Source organism: Neoarius graeffei, chromosome 3 (genome assembly GCF_027579695.1).
Source record: "Neoarius graeffei isolate fNeoGra1 chromosome 3, fNeoGra1.pri, whole genome shotgun sequence".
Lineage (NCBI taxonomy): Eukaryota > Metazoa > Chordata > Actinopteri > Siluriformes > Ariidae > Neoarius > Neoarius graeffei.
Genome location: NC_083571.1, coordinates 40,543,815 through 40,563,119, shown reverse-complemented (window position 1 = coordinate 40,563,119; position 19,305 = coordinate 40,543,815). Strand labels below are relative to the sequence as shown.

At 41.8% G+C, this 19,305-nt stretch overlaps 1 protein-coding gene across 3 annotated transcripts in view; it reads right to left on the bottom strand.

The window, feature by feature from the left end:
• memo1 (mediator of cell motility 1) overlaps positions 1-19,305 on the bottom strand; it is an 88,798-nt gene that overhangs the window by 36,353 nt on the left and 33,140 nt on the right. For all 3 annotated transcript variants that reach the window (XM_060916839.1, XM_060916840.1, XM_060916838.1), the window contains exons 2-4: positions 2,990-3,071; positions 2,663-2,731; positions 2,469-2,581 (exon numbers count right to left, since the gene is read on the bottom strand). In XM_060916839.1, the coding sequence (XP_060772822.1) occupies positions 2,469-2,581; positions 2,663-2,731; positions 2,990-3,071 (264 nt within the window). The remainder of the gene's footprint in view (positions 1-2,468; positions 2,582-2,662; positions 2,732-2,989; positions 3,072-19,305) is intronic.

The following is a 19,305-nucleotide window of genomic DNA, read 5'->3' as shown; positions in this document are numbered from 1 at the left end:
TCCTCTTTAAGTGGACCAAAAAGTGGACCAACAGAAAAAGAACTCAGTTCTTTTTGTGTTCACACTGTGAATTTATTACAAAGAGGACTGGGTTCTCTTTCTGGTCCAGTTAAGCTTTGATGGGGCCTCAGTCCTCTTTCTGTTCACACCAGGTCCTGTAGAGCCCTCAGACCCCCAGTGCACGGAATTCTGGGTAATTTTCTCTTGAATCAAAATGTCTGCTGCCATGCTTGCCCTACTGTATTCTTTGATCAAAATAGTGCGGATTAAGGAAAATAAATTTATTCCAGCGGCTGTGGTAAGTTCCAAAAGGAAGTTGAGTTTTCCTGCTACAGTCACGTGACGAACTACGGCAAACGAAGAAGGTTAAACGACAGTGAAAAAGGCGAAGTGAACTCGGTGCGCTTTTTGTTCACAATGCGCAGATTAGGCGAACTGTACCGTTGATTTTTAGCGAACCGTACTGAGACCACCTCCTGAGGTGGTCTCAGTTCGGTTCGCTTTAAAGGGGTCTGGGTACGGTTGGAGCGTTCACATATGTGCAAAAAATGCTGAGTCATCGATCTGAGTTCGGTTAGATGGCTGAAAGGGACCAAGTGTGAAAACACCCTTATTAACTACTTGGGACACTTAAGGGGATTCTAAATTAATGATTTATGAAAAGCAAGTGCACTTACAGAAAAGCTTTTGAACTATCGCCTGGAGATTGTGAGTTCGACTCCCAACAATCCGTGACCAGGAATTCAAGAGCGCAAAATTGGCCATACTCAAAGGAAAGGAGGGGTGGCGCACACACTCCCCTATCAATCACAGTAACACTAGCCAATCATGGGTGTCTATGAGCTCATGCATGAAGAAATGGGTGGATATCAATTTCCTCAGAGGGTGTTGCACCACTATGAACAGCAGCTTGAAAAGACGTGGTTTGCTGGCTTCATGTGCCTTGGAGGAAATATGTGATGGCCTTTGCCTTCCCTGATTGGTGGCTATCGTGTGATACGTGAGGCTACATCCACACGACAACAGCAATGAGATTTTTTTTTTTTTAATATTGCGTCCACATGGGCAACGTATCAGTAAAATATCAGGTACATATGGCAACGCAACGCTTGCTGAAAACGATGCAATACACATGCCACACCTCTACGTGCGCTGTAAGACGGTCCCATCGGAGACACCAGAACAATAGAAGTAGTAGACGCATGCGCATAAACCCCTTCTTCTGTAGCATCAACCACAAAGTTTTGATTATTAGTCAGTAGCGTAAAATATTATCTATTGTCTAAGACACTTATTTATATTTCATATTAAAACATCTATGTAAATTAATACATAGAAAGCCTGGCCAGGCGCTGAACGTTCTTCTGCCTTCACTTTAAGAGAAATTCAGGGCGAGCATGAGCCTAGGTTCTTCCCTGTCACTGTCACACGCGCACACCTTCTCACTCCGTCCTATAGATATAGTCCCTTTAAAATCATGTGCTAGTTTTTTGAACGGAGACGCAGAAAGAGGAATGAATGGGGGTAGATGGAGAGAGAGAGAGGAATGAACGGGGGTAGATGGAAGCCGGTACGCCAACATTCTGAGATCCTCCAGAATTCTTTAATGGTCCGGAATAAATTGAATGCTACACGTTGATGGATTACTTTGTTCTTCTACACCCTTTTTGAGGAATGTATTGTCGGACTTAAACCAACATCTGAAGAGGTGAGATCGCTCCTTTTTTTCCCTATTTTTGCTGGCGGGATTGTCATGTGGTTGTGACGTCATCGTAAACAAATCCGTTCTATTCATCCAGACGACTTCGCAATGGCGCCGTTGCCAGATTTTTCCACTCTGGAACCCGTTCTCAAAAGATTTCGTTTTGGGGCACCCAAAACGCCGGTGCCGTGTGGACGCCAGGCCGAAACGATAAACAATTTTATCAGATTCACCTGAATCCGTTGCCGTGTGGACAGGGCCTGAGGCCTACCAGGAGGGTGTTAACTGGCCAAGACAAAATTAGGGAGGAGAAAACAAAAATAACCCAGTGCACTTGGAGGGTAAACCTGTTAAGTCTATAGATAAGACAGTTTTAGTGGCCTAAAGTGCCTAATTCAAGTGAGGAACATGTTGGCTTTTCCGATTTGATAGGACGTTCTAGATACATTCTTTCTTAATTACATAAATTAGTTACTTAATTTCAGTATTTTTAATATTGACCGCATTACCATATCCTCAGCTAATTATGTAACAGCAGCCAAACTTGTCAGTGTACACTGTAACCAAGCAATTGATCATAACCTGCCGTTACAGTGACTGGCTATCTGGTTTACTTGGTGGTTCAATGGCTAAAATTCTCAGATAACAAAAAATTGGTCCAAAGTTCATTGTGAAGTTTTTGATAGGCTACAAAACAATTAGCCGTGAAGTTTAAAAAAATATATAATTCTGACAAGAGTTGAATGAACTGCTATCAGAGCTTTACCCTTCTGGTCGATCTTTAGGTCATACAGTGGAGTTCTGTAGACTTCAGCAGGGGATAGAGCACATCGAGACAGGGGCACATGGTGGGACGGTCCAAGAATAAATACCCTCCGGCTACCAAACAAGAACGCTGTCAATTATTCTCACATGAAAAACTTCAGCTCAATATTACACGACCTCATCATTTAAACTCACGTAATAGAAGGGTCCACTTGCTTGTAGGCATGTGCTGCGCAAGCACCGCAGTAGGTATAACCAGCATGTCTGCAAAAAGATGGTGGGGCTTAAGACTCATCTGTAAGAACTTCAGCACGAATTTGTACATTAAAGCAACTGTTTTTTATTGGTTACCATGTTTTATTGGTTACCATGTTCAGTGTAAAGCTATGAAAAGGTGGTTGTGTTAGAAAATCAAAGTCAAAACCAGTTTAGTAAAAGGAATGCAAGACATATTAGGTCAGAAATTAGAATTCTACAAATTATTTTTTAATGCTCTCCTTTTATTAAATGATAGTCACATACGGTGCTATAATTGCTCTAGCAGGTCCTAATGTAGCTTGTGCTTGAGATAACCAGCCCTCCAGCTGTGCATTCAGCTGGGATCCTAAAGTAAGAGAAAGAAAGAAAAAAAAAATCCATATTACTACTCATTAAATATCAAATGGTTTAACTAACAAGAGTCCAATACTGTACTTAGTGCTCTAAATACAATATTGAATTATGGCTCAAAACAGTGTTACATTTTTATTCTTTTAAAAATTGAAACAACAAACCAAACCTTGGTTCCAAAACAGAGTTTCAACACAAAACCATGACCACGAAGCAATATTAAAGCCATGTAGTTTTCCCACTAGGCCTGTCATGAGGATAAATTTTGTTGGACGATATATTCTTAGAAATTATTGCGAAAAACGATATTATTGTTGATGTCTTTTCAAGACAATTTTATGCCACTAGTAAAATAATAATGATCATGCAAATGCACCCTTTCAAAGACCTGTAAACTTTTTAATTAAGTCAACTTATTTAATTTAACACTGGAACGTAAAAAATATATAAATATAAATAAATAACCGAAAGAAATAAAACAATCAAACAAAACCACTCACAGCAAAAACAAAAAATACAATCTATGGCTCTTAGGCCCACTTTACACGGGGACGGTCTGAAACAAAAACGCCAAAGTCCGTTTTCGTTCTCACTTTTTTCCGCGTCTACACAACCGTTTTCAAGGAGGAAATCCGCGTCTATACGGTGACGCATAAATGTGTGGAATTCAATTGGATGTGCATGCCAGGCGGCTAGGTGGTGCTGTGAAAGACCTCCGCTAGGTCTGCACGCATGCGCAACGTCCTCCGTCTTGTCTGACCTGCACATCTGCGCCGCGAAATCTTTGACTACTCTGGCTATGGTAAGTAAGAAAGTAAGTAAAAAAGTAAGAGCATACTATACCCGCCTCTGTTCATTAACGGTATATGTGCAGATTCGGTATAGATGTTCGAAGGACTCCTGGACGTTTATTAAAGCTGCCAGAGCAGCTTGAAGGTCCGTTGGATCGATGTAATCAGACATGCTCTTACTTTTTTACTTATTTTCTTACTTCCCGGGCTGGCATGTACAGTATATGACATATGTATGACGTAAACGCGTACCCGACGTGAGCAGATCCGAGCAGAGTTTCGCGTATTGGGTAGTTTAGACGGATATGCAACGGGGGCTGTTTTTAACTTATCCACTCTGGAAGGCGTTTTCAATTTTTTCCGTTTTTCAGTCTCGGAAACGCCGTCCCCGTGTAGACGAAAGGCACTTACGATAAAATATTTAGTCGTTTTTACCCAACAGCGTCTTCGTGTAAACGGGCCCTTAAAAATTGCATTTAAGTAAATATTCACTTGGCACAGGGTAATAAAAAGACACTTTTCTTCACAGGCAACATTCTGCCAGTCCAGTTTCTCAAAGATTAGTACCCCGATAAACAAAAAGTGCAAAATAACGTATTGCCAGCTGTCACTTGGATAAAAGTAACAACAATTAGAACGAGATAACATGTAGGCAAGGGCGTAGGTTTGGTATTAACATTGGTGGGGACAAAAACCCAATGCCATCCCTCAGTGGCGCCAACTTCAGAGTATCCATCATCTCTCCAAAGTCCAGACTTTTAAAATTTGAAGTTCAGAACTGTAGTAATTCATGAATAATAATAATAATAATAAATTCATCTGGCTAATTGCAAATCTTGCATGTGATGATTAACTCATTCTACCAATTTGCAAATGTGTTTTACAAGCGAATAACGCATTGACTGTCGGGAGGGTGTATGTTCCTTTCCCTCATAAATGGAAGTAAAACACATCCGGAGCCTTAAACACTGCGTTCCATGAGGCTGGCGGGGGAGTCAGCTCTCTTCTGTGTGATCTTTACCTAGTTTTAGAATGCTAGTTTAAGGGTGTATTCAGACCAGGATAGTTCGATAGTTCACTTGCTTTGGTCCGAACCAAATGTTTTTTTTTATTTTTTCATTTTGGTGCGGTTCGCTTTCACACTGTACATTTTAGTAAGCAGACCAAAATCTGTCAACAAAGCCACGCGCCCTGAGGTCGTTCAGCTATTGGTCAGAGACGACACGCGCACAAAGCGTTAAGTTCAAAAGTAGTCACGGAGGCTTTCCGTGCTGTTATTCTTTTTAATGTCATCAAAGCTATATGTTTTTTCCAGTTTTTACTGTTTTCACAATTGTGCGATTACTATGCTGTTGTACAAGTACCGTATTTTCTGGACTATAGAGCGCACCTGTATATAAGCCGCATCCGCACCATTTTTTAAAAAAAATAAAAAAAAAGATATACAAGCCGCACCGGGCTATAAGCCGCAGATATCTATGTTGAAAAATTAGATATTTACTGCATGTACAGAACGATTTTGTACTGTAAATGTACATGTATGTACCTGAACAGATTCTTTCCAAACAGTGCCTTTTAACACGGCAGCAACTTTGCTGATTAAAACGGAACAGAACCAAGAGAAAATAACCGGTATTTATTTACCTTCATTTCTCCTGTGTTTGAAACCACAAGTCACTTTAATCATCTTCGCTGGATTTGAAAATAATTACCAGTTAGTAATTTGTCGTGCGTGTTCTATCTGCTAAAGATCTGCTAATTCTTCTTTGCATTGATTTTTCGTCTATCTTATTTTTGATTCTACTTTCGGTTAGAGCGCCCCTAGCGGTGGAAGAAAAATCCACAGAATAGCCGCACCTTTGTATAAGCCGCATGGTTCAAAACCTAGGAAAAAAGTAGCGGCTTATAGTCCAGAAAATACGGTAATTTATCAACGATGACAAGGCGGCTACGGAGGATAGCGCTGATGAGCGCACATCATGTTGTGACAGTTCTGGCTCTTCACGCAATAGATGAATTTCTTTTTTGCGTCGCTAGTACCGCCACTTTTTGAAAGAATGTCCCTGATTTTAATGTAGGTCTGACGGAGTTTCTTCACTTTTAGCCGACATTGTTCTGGGGAGCGCGTGAACCCCTTCTCCTTCATTTTCTCACTGAATACAGCAAACACGTCGGCATTTTTGTGTGTTCTCTCCAAAAGCTCAGATATGTGGCCATCTGCCCATATATCCACAAGGGTACGCGTTTCTTCCTCGGCCCACGTTTGCCCCCTACTCATTTTTTGTACTCTGTAGTCTAGCCTACCACTGGTCTGAATGACTGAACGACTGTTGTAAGGTTCCCTTGACAACCGAAACAGTGTTTGCACTTTGCGGTGGAGTGTCAAGACTCTGTTTCCCATAATGCTCGACAAACGACGGAAGCTCCCGAGGTACAAAAAAGCAAAACTGTCGGATTAGGTCCGGTCTGCTTTCACACCTCCAAAAGGTCCGCACCAAGGTTCCTTTGGTCCGGACCGAGTCCGACCTTGCAGCTCGGTCTCGGGCCGCTTGTTTGGTCCGGACCGGAGTTCGGTGGTTTGTATTCAGACCAACCCAAAAGGTCCGGACCAAGGGAAATTTGGTTCGTTTGGTCCGGACCAAACAACGTAGGTGTGAATACGCCATAAGCCGATGTGTGATTGAGCCAACGGTAAAACAGGATGAAGTCTCTAGAACTTTTCTGACACGTTGAAAGGTTATAATTTTACTTGGCAACAGAATGCATCTGAATTCTGATTGGTTGTCATATTGTTGTCTTCTTGAGCCCAGAACGGGGAGGGGAGGGAGAGGAGAGAGTGACAGGGTTCTACAGAGAAAAGTTTTTAGCTGACCGCTTTCAAATGAATCCCCTCGAAAACCAATCAGTTCAGCGGATGTGTGTACTCGGTATGTGATGTTTTTAAGAGAGGCGGGAGTAACCAAAAATTTCTGATCAAGAAGGCGGAGGCTGTTATGCTTATTACGTGAAAATGTTTGATTTTATTAAAAGGTGTCTGGGCCACGAACAATGAGCACATCACCATCGGGTTGTCGTTTACATGCGTCATGTTACAGGAACTCGGTCAGGGCTCTGCAGGTCTTAACTGAAGCGCTTCAAATTCAGGGTTAGCAGCTGCTAAAGTTTGCAGGCACTTCACAAGCAAGACTCGGTGCAATATTAGCCAACATTAGCACAATTTGATATGATTTAATAATGTCTTTGTGACCTTAATGAACACCGGTTGTTGTCAGAATCAAGTCGGATTGTTATTTATATGCCACACAAACTTAGAAAACAGTCATATTTGTACTGTACGTTATTACACACTGAATACGAACTGTTGTTAACTGATTAATCTTACGAGCTAATCTAATGTTACATTCCTCAAAGACAGTTTGCTAGCTAGCAGCCGGTCACCGCACTGCAACCGCACTTGCTAATTGACATGGTAGCCGAACTGCTTGCTGTTTTCGCGACCACGCCCCCAGAGCGAATTTTGCATGGTTTCGCGCAGTGGAAACCTACAGTAACGATTTGTGTACTGTGCAGAGAGGGTGATTTTTTTTTTCCTTCAATCAGAGATATTGGTAGGGACATATCAGCCATAGTTTGATATTGGTAGGGACTTGTCCATACCCAATTCTACACCTATGGTCTGTACAACAGAGCAACGTGTTGTCTTTTCCCCATTCAGTGGATACCCTGGCTGGATAACTGTTGCATGCTGGGAGGCCCCGCCTCTGACAGAGAGCCGCGTGAGACGACAGAAAACAGCGCGGTGTTCTATTCAGTCAATGGGTCAACCTAATACTCTGGCGACTTCCCTATGTAGATGTACAGCACGTAAATGCCAAAATCACTGGAAAAAAAATTTACCGAGTTCATTTTCATTTACCGTACGATAAGTCGGTATATCGAATATCACGACAGGTCTATTTCCCACATAGACATGTATCCAAAGCATTGAAAGTGGAATATTATGATAAATATTCTCAAAAAGTAAATCAATTTTACTGCAGCACAACAAGCACATTCATATAAAAAGGAATCCAAACTTACTTGTCTAATTTCCGATGCATTTACCACTGTTACCATGATGTTCTATTATTTCTACTCCATTTCACTCTGTGCATAATTTCACCTGTCAATTCGCTAGTTTAATAAAATCACAATAAAAAAAAAAAACCTGCACTGAGTAACTGATTATATTTTACACACATTATATATACAGGACGGCACGGTGGTGTAGTGGTTAGCGCTGTCGCCTCACAGCAAGAAGGTCCGGGTTCGAGCCCCGTGGCCGGCGAGGGCCTTTCTGTGTGGAGTTTGCATGTTCTCCCCGTGTCCGCGTGGGTTTCCTCTGGGTGCTCCGGTTTCCCCCACAGTCCAAAGACATGCAGGTTAGGTTAACTGGTGACTCTAAATTGACCGTAGGTGTGAATGTGAGTGTGAATGGTTGTCTGTGTCTATGTATCAGCCCTGTGATGACCTGGCGACTTGTCCAGGGTGTACCCCGCCTTTCGCCCGTAGTCAGCTGGGATAGGCTCCAGCTTGCCTGCGACCCTGTAGAACAGGATAAAGCGGCTACAGATAATGAGATGAGATGAGATTATATATACACATACACTTCAAGATATGAAGTTTATCATCTTGTGTTAAATATTTTCACTTGTTCACTTCGCTCACTCATGAATGTATTCACCAGTTGAAGATAAACTTCATATCTTTGCACAACCGTGTAATGTGCTTTATATTATATGGACACACACAAAAAAGTTAATCAAAAGAATTTTAATTTTGAACCAGTTCGCCATTTTCACAACGTGCATCAAGTCAGTGGGAAAATGTTGGGAGTGACATCAACAGAGTGAAATATCGGAAATTATTATACATACAGGACACCCTTTCCATGGAATAAAAACATGTATTCTATTCCCTTCTGGCAGGTTCATGCATTTGGTTTTATAGCATGCAATATTGTTAGCATATCGCTTATACCAAGTGTATTACGTCACTCTACCCAATGGAGAACGAGCGTTGAATATGGAATTGATATGAATATTTATGATATTGCATGGTTGCCAAGACATGACGTCACACGTCAGAGACGTAAAACTTCCGTGCTAGCGAGCAACTGACAATTTGTAAACAAACATAGCCACCAGGTTTGCTTCGTTAAATATGAAATCTGTCAGGTCAGCATGCCTGTGTACCACTCTATGGGATGTCCCGTCAGGTCAGCATGCCTGTGTACCACTCTATGGGATGTCCCGTCAGGTCAGCATGCCTGTGTACCACTCTATGGGATGTCCCGTCAGGTCAGCATGCCTGTGTACCACTCTATGGGATGTCCCGTCAGGTCAGCATGCCTGTGTACCACTCTATGGGATGTCCCGTCAGGTCAGCATGCCTGTGTACCACTCTATGGGATGTCCCGTCAGGTCAGCATGCCTGTGTACCACTCTATGGGATGTCCCGTCAGGTCAGCATGCCTGTGTACCACTCTATGGGATGTCCCGTCAGGTCAGCATGCCTGTGTACCACTCTATGGGATGTCCCGTCAGGTCAGCATGCCTGTGTACCACTCTATGGGATGTCCCGTCAGGTCAGCATGCCTGTGTACCACTCTATGGGATGTCCCGTCAGGTCAGCATGCCTGTGTACCACTCTATGGGATGTTCCGTCAGGTCAGCATGCCTGTGTACCACTCTATGGGATGTTCCGTCAGGTCAGTATGCCTGTGTACCACTCTATGGGATGTTCCGTCAGGTCAGTATGCCTGTGTACCACTCTATAGAATGTTCCGTCAGGTCAGTATGCCTGTGTACCACTCTATAGGATGTTCGGTCAGGTCAGTATGCCTGTGTACCACTCTATAGGATATTCTGTCAGGTCAGTATGCCTGGCTGTGTATTTGACTTGACATCATCAGTGTTATGCCTGGACATGACTGCAGGTTCAAGTCTGGAATAAAGCAGTTGGTTGCAACAAATGGTGTGATTTGTCCTTCTTCCCCAAGAACCACCTAAAATACCACACATTGCCAATTCTTTTGCACCCATCAATGTGGGCTTTTTCTTTTATCTATACAAATACTTAATGGAAGGTTGTTAACATTGATTAATCGGAGTAATACTTGGTATGGCAAAGACGTTTGCTTGTGCTCCCAACCTTTTATAGTGGTGCGCCTAGATTTTTGCTGGTGCGCCCAATTTTTAGGGGTTGGGAGCACAGTGCTCCTAGGTCAAAAAGTTAGTCTGGAGCCCTGAAACTCCACACAGAAATGTCCCTGTTGGCCTCTGAGCTCAAACCCAGAACCTTCTTGCTGTGCTAACCACTACACCACCATGCCACCTGAATACAAAGACAATATATTTCAAAATCAAACTGAAACTACTTTTTGTAAATATATACTCATTCTGAATTTAATGCCTGCAGCATGTTCCAAAAAAGTTGGGACAGGGGCAACAAAACGCTTGAAAAAGTTGTGGAATGCTCAAAAAAAAACCACCTGTTTGGAAGTGGAAAGGCTCAGTCAGTCATTCACAAGCAAGGCTTCACCACTTCATGAAAAAACTGCATGGGCAAACTGTCCAACAGTTTGAGAACAAGGTTTCTCAATGTACAACCGCAAGGAATTTAGGAATTTCACCACCAACAATCCATAATATCAAAAGTTTCAGAGCATCTAGAGAGATATCTGCACGTATGGGCTAAGGCTGAAAACCAACACTTGAACGCCTGTGACCTTTGATTCTTCAGGTGGTGCTGCAATTAAAACTGACAATTGTATAAAAGGACATTCCTACATGGGCTCGGGAACACTTTGGAAAACCACTGTTAAACAGTTCATCGCTGCATCAACCATGCAAAGCAAAAGCTAAATATCAACAACCTCCAGAAATGCCGCCAAATTCTCTGGGCCTAAGCTCATCTGACGCAACGTGGAAGAGTGTGTTGTGGTCTGATGAGGCACATTTTTAATTGTTTTTGGAAAATCATAGATGTTGTGTCCTCCAGGCTAAAGAGGAAATGGACCATCCAAATTGTTACCAGCAGAAAACTCAAAAGCCAATTCCGTGATGGGATGGGGGTGTGCCCACGGCATGGGTAACTTGTACATCGTTGAAGGCACCATTCTGGAATTGGGGTTGTATTTAATTGAAGAAAGGTAACTGATTTACTTTGGAATGGAAGGAAATCTTGTGTACATTTAACGCTACGTTCACACTGCAAGGCTTAATGCTCAATTCCGATTTTTTTGTGAAATCCGATTTTTTTGTGAGGTCGTTCACATTAACAAATATATGCGACTTGTATGTGATCCTCAGTATGAACGAAAAGCGACCTAAAAGTGTTCCGCATGCGCATTGCAGGATACGACGACGTCACACGCAGTGAGCATGGCCAGTGTTTACGGAAGTAAAACTGCCCGGTTGCAGTATGACCCATCCAATCTAGCTTGAATAGCTGTATCCCCCCAAATGGAAATCAGCTCCCTAACCTCTGCGTCCTTCCATTGAGAAGATTCAGAACCTTCACAGCCCGAAGCGTCCCTCGCATTGATGTCATGCGCAGGGGCGCAGATACGTTTTTTGAACTGGGGGGGACAAAAAACTGGGGGGGGGACAAAGCTGCCAGCAAACCAACCCCAACCCCGATATGCCTGTCAAACTTGTTGTGGGTTACCATAGCAACCAAGCTCGAGCTCACAACCTGTGCAGTCTGCGCAGCTCAACCAACCGAATATCAGTCTTTCTTTTGTTTTATGTGAGTTGTTGCAACTATGTATACACTGCTGTGCACCTCAATAAACCGAATGGTAATTAGTCTTTTGATTTTTCCGTGAGGTTTGCCTTATGCAAAGAAAGACAGCATAGACGTTTTTTCCTCCCTCTAAGTGGGGGGGGGGGGACCGAAAGAGGTGAATTTAAATCTGGGTGGGACGAGTCCCCCCCTCTATCTGCGCCCGTGATTATGCGCCATGTTGTTGTAACTTTTTTTGAGAGACCCACCGCCTACTTCAGCGCAGAATAGTGACGTTTGTGGCTTGTTGATGACGTGTAAGTCGGATGAATGCGACCTGGCGGTTCAGACTGAAGTCGCATAAGAAAAGAGCGGATAGGAATCGGAATTAGGACCACATATCCAAACGGCCTGGGTCGGATTTGAAAAAAATTGGATCTGTGTCGTTCATATTGTCAATAAAAGATCGGATACAGGTCACATATGGGCGAAAAGATCGGATTTGAGTCACTTCAGCCTGCAGTGTGAACGTAGCCTAAGTAACCTGACATTTGGAGTGACATTTTCTATTCATGGTTCAATATTTTTTCCTGTGCAGATTCCATGAAGTGTTGCCATAAGGACCTTTATCCCAAGGTACCATATGTAATGTCATATCTTATTAGCTGAATGGGGGCACCTACATGAATCAAACTGAATCCTGAATTGGGTGACTCGTTACATGTTTAGTAAACAAATTCTGACCAATAGTTAAACCTCTCTAAACTGTCTCTCCAGCACACTTTCATCATCTCTGTTGTCAGTGGCCAGTTCTCATCAAGTCTCTCACGAGTTGGAAGCATGGCTATCCCTGTGGCTCTCTTGCCATAGTGCCAACATTTTGAAATAAAAGTCCCTTCTTGCACTCAACCCTAATGGAGAAGAAAGAGCTAACACAATGAATTGCATTACATTCTTTTGCATCACATTGAATCAAATTGTGTCAAATCGCATTGCTTAGCAATAGGGGTGAATCGTATCATCTTGCATTAGTAGTTGCTTGATAAGAATCTTAAAATGTACTGGATCTTTGGCAGTGCTTGAAGATGTGTACCACATTAGCATCAGTGATGGAGATGCACATCCCTCCTGCTGAGGAGATGCTGACTATCAGTATGATAATGTCATGATGTTCTTTTATAGTTTGTTCATACATACACTGTTGAACATATGGCACAGGCAATTTTAACAAAAGTGATTTAATTCCTAAGCTTGCTCCATGTGGGTGCCGATAGTCTGCTGTACTGTTGACCAACAGCTGATTGCTGCTAACTGCACAGGTTACGTTACGCAACAGCCAAAAGATGCTGCAGCTGCAATCACATTTTCTCATGTAAATACATCTCTTTTCGTATATGCTGTTTCTGGGAAGGAAAATGGAAATATGACTTTCGTGTTAAAATCCTGACCTTCATCCAATAGAAAATCATCATCATGTAAGGAAACCCACCAATATCCCAGAGCTGAAGCTGTTCTGTACAGAGTAAGGAGTTAAAACTCGTCCAAGACGATGTGCAGGACTGATCAACAGTTACTAGAAACATTTAGCTGCAGGGGGTCACAAGAGATACCAAAAGCAAAAGGTTCACATACAGGGCTGTCGAAGTTAACGCGATAACGCATTAACGCGATCTCAATTTATCGCGATTAAAACAAAATAGTGCCGTTAACGCAAATTCTAATTTGGCCCTGCGAGTCACCCGTAGTTCCTGTTGAGGCTTGTCGCACGCTGCTTCAATAAGAGTAATGCCGCTTTTCCACTACCAACGTGGCTGAGTTGGGCTGAGTGGGGCTGTTGGAGTTGCATTTCGACTACAACCGCGCTGAACCGTGCTGGCTGGAAGTGGGTGGACACATTGGGTGGAGTTAGCGAAAGTGGGTGGACGTCACGTGATGTCGTTAGGCGGAGCAAACAGTGACATCAGTGATCTTTTAAGCGGTAGTCTCACGACCCGGATAGTAAACAATAAACATGGAGTCGTTAGTGTTGCTGGTCTTGGTGCTGTAGCTTGTTGTCACCGACAACGCCAACAGATACTGGCAAGAGCGTATAGATGAGGCGAGGCGCATAAGGCTTCAGAAATTCTCGTAATTCTTTTTCTTCCGGGTTTATGGTGTTTACAGATCCCAGCGTGCTCGCGGGGCATGTGTGGGCATGCGAGGACACTCCTCCTCACCAATCAGTGCACAGGGGAGTGTCTCCTCATGCCCCTAGCCCCACTCGGCTCGGTTTGGCTCGCTTCAGCCCTACTCCAAAACCGTGCGAGTTTTGGGTGCTGAGTAAGGCTGAAGCGAGCTGAGTCGTGCTGCTCTGAGGTAGTCGAACCGCGAGCCGTGTCGGGCTGAAGTGAGCTGAAAAAGGGTAGTGGAAAAGGGCCATAAGTGATGGAGAAAGGTCTGTTAAACGGGAAGTTTCATTTCAAAAGAAGAGTGTGATTGAGTTGGTTTTGGTATGCACTTTGCAGTTCTAAAATACTTCTGTAAAGTGAGATTTCAGTATGCTGTAGCACTGTGATATGACACTAAAATGTCTTTAGTGAAGTCCAACTGCAATTTATTTTTGTTTGCACAGCACTGTGAAGTCCTATAGGCTGTGACTGAATACAACTCCAGCACAATTGAAGTTTTATTTCATTTTTATTTTCTTTCGTCACACGTCTGAACTGAGACACAGTAGTATGTGACTACGTTTTATATTTGAGACTACAGCTCCCTAATCCATCACAAAATCCAATGTTGTGTTTTGTATGTTCAGTACTGCCTAGTACGTGAGAGAATAAACTCCCTTACCATTTTCTCTTGTCCCAGCAGTTTTTAACAAGTACTTTTAGCATAAAATGTGTTCACCATTTTAATTGTAACATTTCACTTTAAAAGCCTTATTCATTTACATAGATTTAAAAAAAAAAATGCAATTAATTGCGATTAACTATGAAATTCTGAGATTAATCGCGATTAAATTTTTTAATCGTTTGACAGCCCTATTCACATACTTTTGCCACTCACCAATATGTAATATTGGATCCAAATGATGAAGTATAATGTTTTTTTTTAATCTACTTTTCAGACTTTTGTGAAAATTTCATGTTTGTCATATTTATGCAGAAACACAAAAACATACACATATATATATATATACACACACACACACATATATATGTGTGTATATATATATATATGTGTGTGTATATATATATATGCGCATATATATATATATATACACACACATATATATGTGTGTATATATATATATGTGTGTGTATATATATATATGCGCATATATATATATATATACACACGCGCATATATATATATATATATATATATATATATATATATATATATATATATATATACGCGCGCATATATATATATATATATATATATATATATATATATATATACGCGCGCATATATATATATATATATATATATATATATATATATATATATATATATATATATATATATATATATACACACACACACATATATATATATATATATATATATATATATATATATATATATATATATATATATATATATACACACACATACACAATTTTTTCCCCCTGACCCTGTGTTGACTTCCAAAAACCCAAAATAAATTAAAACTTGTGCACTAAAGTCTTGGTTTCTGTTCTATTCAAGATGCATGTTGTACAGTCATACTACCACTTTTATTTTAAGATAAAGCTCGTTTTCTTATGATAGAGTAAATTTATCATCTCATCTCATTATCTCTAGCCGCTTTATCCTGTTCTACAGGGTTGCAGGCAAACTGGAGCCTATCCCAGCTGACTATGGGCGAAAGGCGGGGTACACCCTGGACAAGTCGCCAGGTCATCACAGGGCTGACACATAGACACAGACAACCATTCACACTGACATTCACACCTACGGCCAATTTAGAGTCGCCAGTTAACCTAACCTGCGTGTCTTTGGACTGTGGGGGAAACCGGAGCACCCGGAGGAAACCCACGCGGACACGGGGAGAACATGCAAACTCTGCACAGAAAGGCCCTCGCCGGCCACGGGGCTCGAACCCGGACCTTCTTGCTGTGAGGTGACAGCGCTAACCACTACACCACCGTGCCGCCCTAAATTTATCATTGATTTAAAATATTTTTCTTTTTATGTCACCAAGATATTTATGTTCATTTATTTTTTCCATTCACTCTTGATTGGTAGCTGCAACAGGAGGTGTGTATAAAGGATAGGGACTTAATCAACTTGAGCTTATGAATCACGCTCACTGGGAATTCCATGTTCATGGGAAATAACTTTCATTCTACAGTCCCAATTACAAATGAGGTTCAGCAGATTATCCACGCCTCTCTGTGTAATGTACGCACACACTGATCTGATGTTTGTGGGGCATGTGCAACCCTAGACATCTAAGGCCATCACACATGATTTTCACATTCATTCATTCAGTCAGTCAATAACAAATAATTGGGGGGGGGGGGGGGGGATTAAATAAAAATACATAACTACATAACATGAAATGACATTCTGAATAATTTAAAATAACATGAGCAAACAAGCGTTGTAATGTCAACATGAGAAAAATTAGTGTGTAATCTCAGGAAAAGCTTAAGATAATGCAATAATTTTCTCGTCATGAGAAAACAGCCATGACATTCATGTCCATGATGGCATTCCTGTCTGTATGTGAACTTTTGACCGCAACTGTATGCGCTCCATTTCCATTAATTCCAAGTGATGTAGTGCACCATAGCAGAGATCTATACATTTTGTGGATTAGTTTTGTAGCTCTAAAATAAATAGTTTGTTGCTGTTACTGAAGTTTCCCCAAGCATTACAGGATTGTTATTGAAATAAAAATTGTATTGTACACATCAATTTGACTGGTATTTTTTGCTTCAGACCACAGTTCATGGAACAAAAATACATAAATAAAAAATAAAAAGTTTGGTAAAATCTATACAAATAAATAGTTGAATAAAATTACATAGCTACAGTGGTGCTTGAAAGTTTGTCAACCCTTTAGAATTTTCCATATTTCTGCATAAATATGACCTAAAACTTCATCAGATTTTCACACGAGTCCTGAAAGTAGATAAAGAGAACCCAGTTAAACAAATGAGACAAAAATATTATACTTGGTCATTTATTTATTGAGGAAAACTATCCAATATTACACATTTGTGAGTGGCAAAAGTATGTGAATCTTTGCTTTCAGTATCTGGTGTGACCCCCTTGTGCAGCAATAACTGCAACTAAACATTTCCGGTAACTGTTGATCAACCCTGCACACCAGCTTGGAGGAATTTTAGCCCATTCCTCCATACAGAACAGCTTCAACTCTGCGATGCTGGTGGGTTTCCTCACATGAACTGCTCGCTTCAGGTCCTTCCACAACATTTCCATTGGATTAAGGTCAGGACTTTGACTTGGCCATTCCAAAACATTCACTTAACTCTTCTTTAACCATTCTTTGGTAGAATGACTTGTGTGCTGAGGGTCGTTGTCTTGCTGCATGACCCACCTTCTCTTGAGATTCAGTTCATGGACAGATGTCCTGACATTTTCCTTTAGAATTTGCTGGTATAATTCAGAATTCATCACTCCATCAATGATGGCAAGCTGTCCTGGCCCAGATGCAGCAAAACGGGCCCAAACCATGATGCTACCACCACCATGTTTCACAAATGGGATAAGGTTCTTATGCTGGAATGCAGTGTTTTCCTTTCTCCAAACATAACGCTTCTCATTTAAACCCAAAAGTTCTATTTTGGTCTCATCCGTTCACAAAACATTTTTCCAATAGCCTTCTGGTTTGTCCATGTGCTCTTTAGCAAACTGCAGACGAGTAGCAATATTCTTTTTGGAGAGCAGTGGCTTTCTCCTTGCAACCCTGCCATGCACACCATTGTTGTTCAGTGTTCTCCTGATGGTGGACTCATGAACATTAGCCAATGTGAAAGAGGCCTTCAGTTGCTTAGAAGTTACCCTGGGGTCCTGTGTGACCTCGCCGACCATTACACGCCTTGCTCTTGGAGTGATCTTTGTTGGTTGATCATTCCCAGGGAGGGTAACAATGGTCTTGAATTTCCTCCATTTGTACACAATCTGTCTGACTGTGGATTGGTGGAGTCCAACCTCTTTAGAGATGGTTTTGTAACCTTTTCCAGCCTGATGAGCATCAACAACGCTTTTTCTGAGGTCCTCAGAAATCTCCTTTGTTTGTGCCATGATACACTTCCACAAACATGTGTTGTGAAGATCAGACTTTGATAGATCCCTGTTCTTTAAATAAAACAGGGTGCCCACTCACACCTGATTGTCATCCCATTGATTGACAACACCTGACTCTAATTTCACCTTCAAATTAACTGCTAATCCTAGAGGTTCACATACTTTTGCGACTCACAGATATGTAATATTGGATAATTTTCCTCAATAAATAAATGACCAAGTATAATAATTGTCTCATTTGTTTAACTGGGTTCTCTTTATCTACTTTTAGGACTTGTGTGAAAATTTGATGTTTTAGGTCATATTTATGCAGAAATATAGAAAAATTCTAAAGGGTTCACAAACTTTCAAGCACCACTGTAAGTAAACAAGATGCTTTGAATACATGTGATAATTTTAAAACTTTTTTTGTGGGGGCACCTTATTAAATACATCATCCAAAGCATTTTGAGAATAAAACACCTTGTAGCATTTATAGTACGTATTAGTTTGCCTGTTTGCAAATACAAAGCCAATACAGCAATCTAGCTGGCTATTTCTAGTGCACTAATTAGGATCATGCAGGTTTGAGGAGTGAGTTTATAAACTTTCCCCAGAGCTCTGTGTCTCTTTTACCCCTTTTCCACCAAATCAGTTCCAGGGCTGGTTCGGAGCCAGTGCTGGTGCTGGTTCACAACTCGTTCAACATGCGAGCCAGCTAAGAACCAGTTTGCTTTTCCATAGCTCGCGGTGCTAAGCAGAGCCACGTCATTACGTCGCTGTATACGTCAGTTACGGCGCTACGTTTACATAAACCTTGGCGCGAATATCGAAGCAAAAACAACACGGAAGCAGCAGCAGCGGCAACAACAACAATAATAATGGATGACTTCGCGTTTGTACAGCTGCTGCTTCTCGTCGCTTAAAAATGGCAATCTTTCACGTTCTTGTTATTGTTGTTGGTCTTAACAACTCCCCCCCCGCTGACGTAAGCGGTTCTTTCCTCTGGCCCAGCAGAGAGTTGGTGCTAGCCTGGAACCGTTTTTTCTGGCCCCAGAGCCAGTTCTTTGTCAGTGGAAACAGAAAACCCGGTTCCAAACTAAGCACTGGCCCCGAACCATCCCTGGAACTGCTTTGGTGGAAAAGGGGCAATTGATAATTATCCTGGGCTATCTGGCATTTAAGACAGTTGAAAAGGGGAAGGAGTTTGTTATAATGCCTGCTGTGCAGATCGGTTATCTCATCTCATTATCTCTCGCCGCTTTATCCTGTTCTACAGGGTTGCAGGCAAGCTGGAGCCTATCCCAGCTGACTACGGGCGAAAGGCGGGGTACACCCTGGACAAGTCGCCAGGTCATCACAGGGCTGACACATAGACACAGACAACCATTCACACTCGCATTCACACTTAGGGTCGATTTAGAGTCA